This window comes from Lepisosteus oculatus, chromosome 4 (assembly GCF_040954835.1).
Source record: "Lepisosteus oculatus isolate fLepOcu1 chromosome 4, fLepOcu1.hap2, whole genome shotgun sequence".
Classification (NCBI taxonomy): domain Eukaryota; kingdom Metazoa; phylum Chordata; class Actinopteri; order Semionotiformes; family Lepisosteidae; genus Lepisosteus; species Lepisosteus oculatus.
This window is the reverse complement of record NC_090699.1, coordinates 62,324,162-62,337,165: the sequence shown is the minus strand read 5'-3', so window position 1 is coordinate 62,337,165 and position 13,004 is coordinate 62,324,162. Positions and strand designations below refer to the sequence as shown.

Here is a 13,004-nt window from a genome sequence, read left to right as displayed (position 1 = left end):
AACCTTGCATATTGCAGGAGTCTGAAGACTACTGTGTAGCACGCACATACATACAGCAAGACCAGCTAATTTCTACAAAAGCTTGAGTCCAAAACTAAAACAGTAATGGTCAATGCGTAGACATCATTGTTTTGTCTTGTTGTTTATCCACATGTCAATTTTATTGCAAAATGAAGATAAGGCCACAGAACGTTCTTACCTCCAGTTAGCAGGGCACTTCCAGGTTCTGGCGGTTCTCGCAAGTCCCTCAGACCCTGTAAGTCTCTTTCCTGTGACTCCTTTATCAGCTGCTCAGGTCTCTTGTATCTTCAGTGACGAAAGCATTGCCTTTGTTGATGGAGACCAGGTGATCGGGGATCCAGTTACATTGTCTGAGCTCAGCAGCAGTGAGCGTTTCACTGCAAGCACCAAACCCATTTCATACTTCAGCTTTTCTCCATCTGTGACAAAAATCATGACTGGCAGCTACATCTTCTAAAAACATCATATTTATCTGCATAAAAAGATTCAGGTTTCTGATGTAGCCTACATATATTCTAGATACTAATGAGAAAACACCATTTTAAAAACCCAATTCACTTATTAACTCGCAATGTAATCAAGTATTTCTACAATCTATATAAATCTATAACGCAACAGTAAACAGTGTATTCAGATTTCTGATGACTGAAGACTGCATAATTAACTATCAAAACTATGAAAGTCTTTAAAGAGGACAAAGCATGAACAGGTGAGAGAAACCAGAGCCGCGAATTGACTAATACTTTGTGAAGCCCGTTTCTCAACTTCTTTATCTGTGGAATTTATGTAGAATATTGATCGGAATCTTTTACCGTTATCAAAAGATACAAACTTTAAAACTGGCAAACACCAAACTGTAGGATTATTAAATGGAACCTAACAAAACATATTATAATGCTTCCTCAATGTAAAGAATACTGCATAAGAACAAATACCTCTACTCAGATCAAGATTTATTGATTCGAATTGATGTATTTCCAGGTTATGGTATGTTAATAGTGTTAAAAAAGTTAATTAATTGCTACATATAGGTTACTGTCAATTTTATTTATTTTAACAATGAAAAGAACAGTACAATCGCTAAGCACCAGTGAGACCTCTATATTGGTTATACTTCAAGGACCTGTAGAGTATTCATTTCATGACATTAAAGCGATAGCAGTTATAGAGCTTTGCCTCCCAGATCTAAGTTGTCACCGAAGAAAGAATTAGCTATTATTTATGGAAAAACCATGTCTCAGTCCAAAAAAAGTGACCGAGTGGAGGATCAAAATACTCAGGAAAACATATGAATTCTCAGGAAACAGTTCAGATGCCTTAAATATTGGCTATAGTAGAGCACATTCTTTTTTTAGGTTAGCTATATTTACACTACGGGTCACCAGAAAGAACTGCAGCACTGAAACTGATCTGAACAACTGAACGAGATGGAAACCTTGGGCTCCTGCAGATTTAGCACAACCACTAACTCTCTAGTGAAAGTGGATTTACCGATTTGTTTCCACCATTAATTTTAAACATCTTTTTTTGTGCACCTGGGGGAATTCCTTTTCATCAAAAATTAATCTGCCGCTCTCGTCAGCAATACCAGCTGGTTTTCAAGCAACTTTCATGCAATTAAAATACAGAAAATTCCCTTACTGCACAATAAATGAAAAACAGCAGTTTAGGTTGAATTACAAATATGTTGCATATTAGTATTCCAGGAAGCACGTGTAGTAATTTAATGTATTCAGGCGATAAAAAGCACCCAAGAAGCCGAAAAGGTGAATCAATATTAAGCTTTAGTAGAAAAAAAAAACAACTCAAGATGTTTATATCCTTATTTAGCATTAAGGTTTACCAATTTCAGGGTTTAAGGACAAGGGCCTTAAAACAGCTTTCAACTGGTTTCTGCTCGGCTTGTTGTTCAGAACCTCAGCATACAAACTCCAGTTGTAAATTTGGAGCTAATCCATGTCTTTCAGCCTACTCAGTGAAACTGTTCTAAAATGCAGATGATGTGTATCTGTTAGATCAATAGTCTGTTAAGAAGTGGGAATCTGAAAAACAAACACGTAGGTGTATTCATTGAAGATTTGTGGTTGCGTGTTACCCAAATGTCAGGTTTCAAAACATGTTCGTTTTTTTAAAAGCTGCCTTTCTTTTTTTGAAAAGAAATCATAAGAATACAATAAAAAGGTGAGCTTACAGTTCAGATCATATTCATTTAGAAGAACGTCATAAATAACCTTGGTGCTTGTGTGGTCTTACCAGCTTAGGAGAAATATCAACAGCAGAAGAAAAGTTAGTCATCAAGAAATAAAACTTCAGTCTTTCTCCCCTTCCTCCTCCAGCTTTATTGATAGTTTAAAATTACATTTCTATGTTCTAGGACTTCAGTTGCGTTTACCTTCCGACTTAAAAACCGAGTACAAGCAAATGATTTTTACAGTAGTCTAAGTGATATATTGTACAAAAATAACATTTTGATTTCTGTGAAAACATTCTTCTTACTCGAGTTACTTCAAATTCTGCTTTCAACTGTTCTTGAAGTTTTTTTTTCTCCACTGTGGGTTAAATGACTACTTTGAAAATCTGAGACTAACTTTGACCTAATGTGTCTCCGACGCCGATGCTGTAGCTGCATGCGGCTTGTTCGTACAAAACAATTAGAACTGATTTTTTCTTTTAATAATTTGCAGAAATTAAACAGGTTTCTTAACATTTCTTTTCAGTTATCTCCCACTTAGCTGTACTGCTGGTAGGGCCCCGAGACTGATGTATCATGTTGTGTACTGCTTCCGAGGTCAAACACCTTTAGGCCAACATTTTTCCACCCAAAAAATTAAATCATACATGGAAGTACTCAGGCTTCCACGATTTCATTTTCCCCCCTCACTCAGGATCGCTTCGAAGAACCCGGAGAGGGCTTTCCTGACTCGTCTCTTCCCACTCATTAATCCCTATTCACCAGTGGCATGGAAAGGGGGTTCTTTAACAAAGCATTATACATAACACCTCTACCAAACTAAACATAAACATTTTTTTTGTATTAAATGCAGAAAGTCGATTTTGTTCCACCCCTTTCCTCCTTTTACATGTCAAGTAAAGCTCACTGGCCTGGGACTAGCCTCTATCTGCCAACCTTGGGCCAGTGAAGAGGATTCAGAGAAAATAATACAACCATCAATCAGAAAAAGGAGGGGCGACAAAGGAAAAGGATTAAGCTGTGGCCTCGATGGTGCATTCTCTTGCCAGGTGCCCAGACTCGCCACAGCGGTAGCAGTTGACTTCGCTCGTCTTGCTGCAGTTAATGGCAACATGACCGGTTTCACCACACCTTCAAGAAGAAGAAATCACAATTAATTCCAATGCTCCCCTTTCAAGACCAAACACATTCAGCCAATCCTGGGTCATTCAAGCAAAAATAAAATATAAAAAAATCAATCAACATCTTAATTTTGTACCTAGGACTGCAAGTGTACCAAGGTCAGTAAAGCTTGAGATGAGAGCACTGACAAATGACCAGCTAATTTATATACAGCTAATGATGTGTATTTTATGTAAGATGTATCCTGTGTATGATATACCAGGTACTACCACAAGAATAATGAAAAGATCTAATGAGATCTAAGTTGATATCAGGTGAATAGATGTACAGAAATACAAAACAGAGAAGAAAAGATAATGTTGTACACTAGTTTTGAATGCAAAACTTTGTTTTAGGATGTTTCAGAACCAAAGCCCCAATTCACTCGATTACAAAAGAAATCTCTTCCTTTTTCATTTTCAGTTCTTTGTGTGCTGCAGGTCAACCTCAAAAATGACACGCACAGCAGTTTTGTACATGTTTTCACAGATTTACTTTTATTGCAAGCTCCTCCTGTGGCATGGGTGGTCTAATGAAAATGCCAAAAGTGCTAATATTTTAACACTTTTTTTTTAACATTGTAACCCATATTTCAGACCACTTCCTAGAAATTACAAAAACAAATTGTCGACAATCCTTACAAGCCACTTACAAGAGATAACTTTGACTCCTCGACCTTCTGTACTTTTTAAATTCAATACCCACAGTTAAGGTTTGCTACTATGCACAAAATCATAAAGCTCAAAAGAAGAGACTGGGAAATAATGTTGGGAATATCTATTTTATTACACAAACATTCAAAAGGGCTAAAAACATTGTCTGAATATCAATTGTACTTTTCACCACTTCAAAGCCCCTCCTCACATTCCATGATTACAATGTCAACATGCAGGCAGCACTGGCACAGAAGTCCTTGCAAATGATGGCCCCATTTACCTGTAGCACTTCACTTTGGTGCAGTCTTTCTGAATGTGACCAAACTCTCCACAAGAGTAGCACTTCTGCTCATCTGCGTGATCACAGTCACGGGCCAGATGGCCTGGTTTGCCACAGTTGTAGCAGTGCTGCTCTCTCTCCTTTTTCGGCTCCTTGCAGTCCTTTGCAATATGACCGCCTTTGCCACAGTTGTAGCATGCTGGAAAAGAAGTATGCTCTGATGTGTAATGCCAAAAACCGTCTGAAAACAAAAACATGCTAGATTGATTAAAGATTAAATTGGTGAAAAATGCTTTATGCAATGCATTTTGTAATTCACACATCAGACCAATTACCAAACATTAATTCTCAAAGATGAAAAACTGTAATAAATACAAATTCCCCAAAGATTTAGCCATTAAAACCCCCTTTTCAAAATGACTACCCCTAAGTTCCCTTGATACTTAAAAAGACTAAACATCATCCAGTTAATCTAACATACAATACACATGTGCATACAATATGCCAATTCAAATGTCTTGAATGCCGTTTTACTCATGTAAAAAGTACATAAGGATTCAACAGAAAAACATTCTTACCATCCTCCTGACGTTCACAGTCCTTGGCAACATGGCCTGGCTCTCCACAGCGATAGCAGATGTCTGAAAGAGAAACAAGTTTTGCATCTAAACCATTCTGCACATTTCAGACATGACTAGTTCTCCCCCGACGTACCACAAAGTGATAAGATGAACTCCAGAAAAAGCACCGAAAACATCACCCATCACTTTTCTTGGTGTTATAAAGAATTATTTAATTCAAAACATTATAAATCCACCGGGAGGGGGATTTATTATTCTTATGAAGAATGAATCCTTATTCTTAATAACGTCTTAAGAATTATTCATAGGAATTAGATTTATTTATTGAATGATGTTCCTAATTCAATACCATTTTACAACAGGTGGAGAAATCCAATCCAGCAACAGGACAGATCATCAAAGCCCGATGGAGAAGAGCAGAGATTTCCCGTTTTCTGACTTCTTAAACCACTGCTCCTTGACCACAGCCCGCCCGCTCCGCCCCTGCGGCGCGGACTTACCTCTCGCCGACGTGAACCCTCCCCGGCCACGGCTCCTGCCCACACGTCCGCGCCCCCCACCGGAGGGGCAGTCACGGGCCCAGTGGCCGTTGCGGCCGCACTTGAAGCACTCGCTGCTGCTCATTTCCACTGTCTGTGAGCACACTGCCGAGAAAAGACACGGGCCGAGAGGGGCCCTTTCAGAAGTGCCCGCTGAATCGCTCGGACCACCCCCAGGCCTGTAACCAAGCAGGAAGCGGGCTCCCAAAAGACCTTCAGACCACAACATTTTCACCTCTTCGTTGAATAAACTCCCAAAGCCCCAAACAACAACAACAACAACAACAACAACAACGAGGGGATTCCTACATGAAAGGAAAGTTACTTTCCAAAATGAGCCACCAGCTACTTTTCACATCAGGCTGAACTGTCCCAAACCGAAAGGGACTGGGTTTCCTAAATTGGCAGGCGATAATGAACTGAGTGCTTCATGAGTGAATGAGGACAGACCTCTGAAGAGATTTACTACATGATGACAGTGCCAACGATGGTGTTTCTGCATGAAGGAACTCTAGGTATCTTTTCCACACTGAATTCTTTAATTGAATGAGAAACATCAAGGGGGTTGCTCCCAAGATGTTAAGGTTTTTAATTCTACTTGAGATCGAACCCGACAGTTACCCGTGTGCGCAAACAGAGAACAAAATACCTCAGCTCCTGCAAACTGGTCCCCCATCACACTAAATAATATACACAAATTATCACAAGACCGAGCTCCTACACTAACTCAACTAGGTTCTTTAATCGCAGAATTTCAAAACCTCAATTTTAATCAATTTTCCATTAAAAGTTATATTAACTACTCCTGCTAATACACTTTTTTAAAGTCCCATTCCTGTCAGTTGAGTGTGATCAGTTCAAATCGAAACCTGTGGTAGAAGTGGCACTTATGACGAATTCAAAAGCCATGATCTATTTAGAGCCACGAAGATGATGAATTCTATGGCCATTATAATACTTCGTTTAAGTCCGTTTACTTAAGGGAAATACTACTTTTTTTCGAACAAATATTATATCAAATATAAAACGCCGAGGGAGGAACGCTAGCTTGCTTTAAGATTCTCGGAGACTAGAACGGTATGTCGGATACGGTTATGAAATCCTTTAAAAGACGGAAAATGTCAATATATTCTGTTAACCCCTGCTAACTTAACCTCCTTTACCAATGGTCGACGAGCGATTAAAGGAAAAGTTGAAAGCAATAACCGTGTCAGTTAACTCCGAAGCACGTTGAACGTCCCTAAGAAAACGAGGCTCGGGAGGCCAGATTCTGACTCACGGTTCAGAAATCCAATCGATTGGCCGATTTCGTTACAAAAAATACCGGCGATATAAGAAGCCCCCTTTGAGCTTAGTCGTTTTATCTTAATCCTTTCGCGGTGGGCCTTTTGTAAACGCTTCTGAAACACACCCAGAAGCAACTTTAATCTATTTTACGTGACCTGTAACATTCCAAGGATTAAGGAAAAGCGGTCACTCGTCCTCGTTTTCCAGGTTAGAAATAACAATCGGGTATATGCATTTAATACATAAAACCATTCCGTCCGTATCTGACATGAAAAAAGAAGGAATCCTAAAAAAAACCAACAACAGATGAAAACCTCTTCACTCCTTATATGTAACAAGTTAAAACTAAAACGAAAGAACAGGCCGAAGCGCTGGGCCTACAATTAACAGGAGTGTATGTGAGCCGGGGGGAGGTAAAAAAAAATATTTTTTGGGGACGTTTGAGATGTGATTTACATCGCCGACTACAAAACATTATACTGGGAGCACGTTTGCACGTTTGGAGAGGTTAAAACTCAAGAGAGAGGGAAAAAAAAAAATCAACCGGGCCGTCGAGGCAGCACGCTTCCCGGGAGCGCTGACTAGATCGTTTTCTGTCCCACGTTCCCCAACTTTTTACGTGCTCAGCTCAACCGCACGATCGAGGGGTATTTTTCCCCCTCAACCCCAATTCCTGCTCCACCACGGATGGGGAGGGGGGCAACTACTACGTTTTAAGGGGGCGCACGCTTCCCAATACCGTTAACAGAGCAACCCCGGAGCGCCCGCAACAAGAAAACGAGACACATGGTGCCCCCGTTTCGAGATGATGCGCCTCGGCCCCGTCTTCTTCGCTCCCCGCTACCGTCTCGGCACTTACCGAAAAAACAACTCCGGAGGGGGGGGGGGGGACGTCTAAACCGGGGGGTTTTTATTTTTAAATCCTCCCTCGACTTCACGTTGCCGAGAATCGGCTCGCCGGCTCAAGCAGCACCACACCGGGGAGGGGGAGACTGCGGCTCCACTCTGCGCGCCGCCCACCCACGCCTGCGGCCCTCATCCCCAGCGCGGCTCAACCTTACGAAGAGGCCCGGGAGGACGCGAAATAACCCCCCACCACCACCACCCCGGAAAACCACGCTTGCACGCCGCCAAATTTAGCACGGCGCCCCCTCTACCCCGAGCCGCCTGCCGACAGATCGGCCTTTTCCTCGCGAAAATACCGTAATCGGTTAAACTCCCGGCAGTTTCCCGCGCCGAGCCTGACGCAGTAGGCCAAAGTGCGCCGTCAGAAATACTTGTTTACCTTTTCCCCCCCGAAAAGGGAAAAAAAAAAATCGCTCCTCGAAACGCTCGGGTATCGGGGCGCCTGCGACCGCTGCTCTCTTCGGATTCCCGGTCGGGAGGGACCTCGGAGGACCGCGGGATGGTGGCACGGACGCCAACAATTGTGTTATTTCGGGAATTATTTCGTCCTTTTAGTGCACTCACCTTCGCTACGTGACTCGCCGCTGTTTATTTTCGGTTCCTCCTCTTCTCCGCTGCGCCACACGCGGTTTGCACACGACTCTCCGGTCCGGGGCCTCCTCTGCACACGGCGCCCGTCTCCCCGCCCCTCGCCAGCCAATGATGTGAGGGCGCCCGGGGACCCCACCTTCGGAAAGCGCCGAATCACCGACAGGCCCCTTTCCTTTCGAAATGCCCTCCTCTTTTCCGCTGTCAGAAAAAAAAAAACCCGAACAGAAAGAATGAATGACCCTTCCCCCCTTCGTACACGCACCCTGTCCCTGGCCTGGGGAATGGTGGCTTGCTTTCTCTTCAGCGTCATAATATAAGAAAGGGAAAAAAATAAAAATGATAACGTGATGGGAGATGGCTAAAGAAAGATCTAACACGTTGGACACATGTTGAACGGTCCACACATGATCGTTGAAGGGTGTGTTAAGAGATGCAATAGTAAACGTAGTAAAGTAGTAATAGTAAAACGACCGTGCTGTACTGGGGGACCCCAGTTTAGTCCCTCATCCACTTTCGGTACCTTACTCTATGAATTGGCTTCATTACTCTGCTCTGATCGCTGATGTCATCCAGGTGGATGCTGCACATTGGTGGTGGTGGAGGGGATCCCCATTACCTGTAAAGCGCTTTGAGTGGAGTGTCCAGAAAAGCGCTATATAAGTGTAAGCAATTATTATTATTGTTATTATTATTATTATTATTATTATTACTGCATACAGCAGGGTGTCCCCTACTGTCACCATAATGGGGAAGGGGTTAGCATCTTATCCCGGCGAAACACTGCCACCTACTGGTCCACCACCATCACTACGGTTTCCCTAAGGTTGCCCATCCCAGAGCTGACCAAGTCTAGAATTGCGTAGCTTTTGACACAAGGTGGTAACACCTTACTTATTATGATTTATAACCAGTGTCTTACAATTCAGGCAGTTTCAAAACCACCAGAGACCACATTGTTAGGACACAGGTTTATAAGATATGCGATTATTAAAAATTGGGATTAAAATGTAGGGAGGCAAGGTGGTGCAGTGCTTAACATTAACACAGACTCCCACCACTGGGGTCCTGGGTTCAGTTCCTGGGGTGCTATCTACATGGAGTTTGCATGTTCTCCCTGTGTTTACATGGGTTTCCTCCTGGTGCTCCAGTTTCCTGCCACAGTCCAAAGACATACTGGAAGGTTAATTGACTTCTTTAAAACTGGCCCCGTTGTGCGTGTTTGTGCTTGTCTGTGACCTGTGATGCACTGGCGTCCTTGTCCAGCCCGTATCCTGACTTGCTCCCATTGTTTGCCAGGACAGGCTCCAGCCCCCTGTGACCCTTATTGGATAAGAAGGATAGAAAGTGGATGGATTGATGTAGATGCCAGTTCCAGCTAATCGATAGAAAGCCATTAACTTATTATTGCAACAGCTCTTATCCTGGTGATAGAAAGGTACAAAGGAGAGTTAATCAAGAAAAGTACTTAAGACAATTAGAGAGACAAGCAGTTGGCTTGTTTATAATGATATTTCTGCAATTACACTTTTATTTACTCATGCATGGAATGCTTAACACTGTGTAGGTGATTGCGTGTGCTTTGTACTTAGCAAGGGGTTAAGCCCCAACTGGCTATGTACAGTAAATCATCGGACCGAGTTACATAAACTAAATATCAAAGAGGAAATAAAAAATGAACAAAATATGGCCAAACTTGACATATCTAAGTGTGAACTTTTAAGGGCCACCCTTCCATCCGTTCTTTTGCAGTCTGTTTTCTGTTTTATGAGTGATTGTCTCATATCAACCATTCTCCTACACACGCAAGATCACAGACCAGCTACCAATTGTAACAAACTACATTTCCCACTATGCCTAGCAGCAGCGGGTCAAACGTAATTTCCGTGACGGAAGCGAGAAACGAAAAGAAAAGTGTTTTTGTGGAAAAATGGCCCCAGCGCCATTTCATCTCTAAAACTAGAAATACAGAAACAGTATCAGAAAGCATTGCAATCTGAGTGTTGAACTTAATGTACATAGCTTATTCAGGCGATTAATATTATTATTATTCAGGTCCCAGCATAGGAGTCTAATCGCCTAAGATTTGTATTTTAAAACAAATAGAAAAAAATACTGTTTATTTAGTTTCCGGCTACATTTCAGCGAAGTTCATTTGTTACCGTTATTTATAATATGTCGCTCTGTATATTTCGCCTTTTTCAGTGCTCGGTATCCTCCCAGCCAGAAGATACAAAAACAGGATATGTGCACACTGATTGGTTATAGTGTTGTTGCTGGGGTAACCCTGAATAATAAAGGCGTAATGACTCCCCAATAACCATAAAATCACCTTGGAGCTTTCCTATTTAATGAGCTCTCGCTTTCTATTTTGCGCCCCACTCATGGGGAAGCTCCTCATTAGACTACAGCTAGCCTAATGTTAAAGAAACAATAGATAACAAATTTCGATAAAAGCAAAACCAAAGAAAGATCAGTTCCTTTAACCGTACATTGGCTTAAAATATTTTTATTTATAACAGCAAAAATAATTACTCATTTTTAAGAACAATATTATCAAAAATCTTCCAAAGGAAATCGAGTTATGTTGAAATTGTCAAATGCGTTTGTAAGACCTCATGGAGAACACAGTAACAGCATTGGTCACCAGAAAAATATATTGTATGTCTGTCTGAAATTAGATCAAAGAATAACAATCTGGTATGCTAAATTTCCAAGTTGAATTAAATGCCTTACACTCACAGATAAAAAGTAATCTCTTGATTGCTGAACAGGGAGGAAGTCAGGTGGACTTGATTCAAGTTTTCAAAATCCTTAAAGGTGCTTTCAAATCCCATCCAATATATGTCTATGCAATTAAGAGTGGAACAGGAAGACACAAGTGGAAACCAACTGCATTTTAAAACCCCAAACTGGATGCCCTTCTTCATACAAAGAGTCACAAATACCTTGAACAAATCATTTTACTGAAACTGAATGACTGGCATCCTCCAATAGGCTGCTAAATCTACTGTCTTCTAGCAACTGAATTATCTAGATCAGTTTATTCCGAAATGAGGACTTCCTTTATTTATAACCAATTGTGTGTTCTAACGATATTTTCATCTCCCATACATGTAAAAAACAATCACTGAACCTTTGGCCTGACATCTGTGGCATGAGACATACAGGACAATATTAAGGTCTGGAGTTAACAAAATAATTCTGACAGGGCTATATAACATAATTTCAAAATATTTTTCTTTCCTCTTTTTTACTGCTCATTGGTGACTAATGGCTTGGCAGGAAAACAACAATCTAGCCTTCACAGAATTTGCCGCAATGACAAGTATATTATAATCTAAGAAAATCAAAAGAAAAGCGTTTAAAAAATATATTATCATCCCTCTTTCAGATGTGATTGGCCAGATTGTAGAAAAAGCAGTGCTTTTGAAAAGCACTTTGTCAGATTCTACAAGTTTCCATAAACCATGAAACCACAGAAGAGACTGTTCACAGATAGTCTGTGGAGAGTTGCTGGGGTTTCTCTAGTCTGCTTGTCTCTATACACATGATCTGTGAGATATTTAAGAGTACATTCAGGGATATTGGTGCAGTAAATTGTCATAAATCATAGTCCTGGTTCTAAAGTAGTCCAGAGGTCAGAAGGGATCCTAACTTCCCAGATGCATGCAATTGACCCTCCTGGCAGCTGCTAAACTTTCAGGCATCTGCTGTTATCAATCTGAGATCCTGCAACTAGCAGACACTAACTCCGACTCAATCTGTGAACTTCAGTTCAGTTCTTTGCACATCTATTTCCCTGCATTCTATTAGCGATCTAATAACTAGATAAAGCAGAGGTACAGCTATAAAAGTACCCGGTTTTCATAAATAAAAAAATGCTGCTTTGGTGGACATAACGGATGAGAAGAAAGTCTTGTAATATACTGGCAACGCTTTAGCAACACAGGACCTGGAGAGCTCCAATCTAGAATGGTTTATAGGTTCCATTAATTTTTTTTCTTCATATTTGATACAATTTAATTGCCATTTACTCAAGTGAGTAATTTAACAATCATTTAAGGAGCTGATCCCTAGTACTCTTCAGTCCCTAAGTACAAGAGTTCTTTTAATTGAGCGAATTCTTTTGACATTATGATTAATAACGTCCAAGTGTTTCCGAATTTTAGAGACAGGTGGCCTGTAAGATCAACTGGACTGGGGCTCTCCAGGAGGAGGTCTGGAGATTCTCACTTAGCTCATTAGCTCATTATGATATATAATGGCAATTAAAAGACGTAGCAATCTTGAGAAAATTCACTGGAATATATTAAGATATTTAGATACAGTGATTAAAAAATATTCCATAAAATTTGCAATGATCTTACTTCAAAAATCTTGAGCTGATCCAATTGTCAGCATCAGAATTCAAATCCATCCCTAGTTTATGCATATAAGTCTTCATGATTAGAAATGGATAAGGGCTTACTCTAAGGGTAGATGCCTTTCCTTGAAAGTGTCCTTTCACTCTCCTCTTTTGACCATTTTTTATGTTATTTCCCCTCATGGCCACCTGAGGGAGACAAATAGTAAACACGGTATTGCTTTCATTTTAATTTCTTTTTCACCCTTAATATAAAATAAACGGTCACAACCAGGCGGGATTAACGTACATTGATAGTATTAATTTGAAAAAAAAACTTTTTCATAAGGAAAAACACTTGGAAGTCAAGTTGATATAGTAGTTTGTGTGTGTGTTTAGTCGTTTTAGTCGAGTCCGACTCTTCTTGACCTTATGGACTTTAGCATGCC

General features: G+C 40.8%; 1 protein-coding gene across 3 annotated transcripts; it reads right to left on the bottom strand.

The window, feature by feature from the left end:
• Positions 1–2,329: 2,329 nt before the first annotated feature.
• Positions 2,330–8,305, bottom strand: cnbpb (CCHC-type zinc finger, nucleic acid binding protein b). 3 transcript variants are annotated; one of them, XM_015348313.2, is made up of 5 exons: positions 8,187–8,305; positions 5,391–5,534; positions 4,888–4,950; positions 4,310–4,550; positions 2,330–3,343 (listed from the first exon to the last, which is right to left on the bottom strand). In XM_015348313.2, the coding sequence occupies exons 2-5, from the start codon at positions 5,512–5,514 to the stop codon at positions 3,226–3,228; spliced, it is 546 nt and encodes a 181-aa protein (XP_015203799.1). In that variant the 5' UTR covers positions 5,515–5,534; positions 8,187–8,305; the 3' UTR covers positions 2,330–3,225. The 3 variants fall into 3 exon arrangements, with proteins under 3 accessions (XP_015203799.1, XP_006631099.1, XP_015203800.1); XM_006631036.3 differs by having other exon boundaries at positions 4,310–4,508; positions 8,187–8,302; XM_015348314.2 differs by lacking the exon at positions 8,187–8,305 and adding an exon at positions 8,002–8,153.
• Between the last annotated feature and the right edge of the window lie 4,699 nt (positions 8,306–13,004).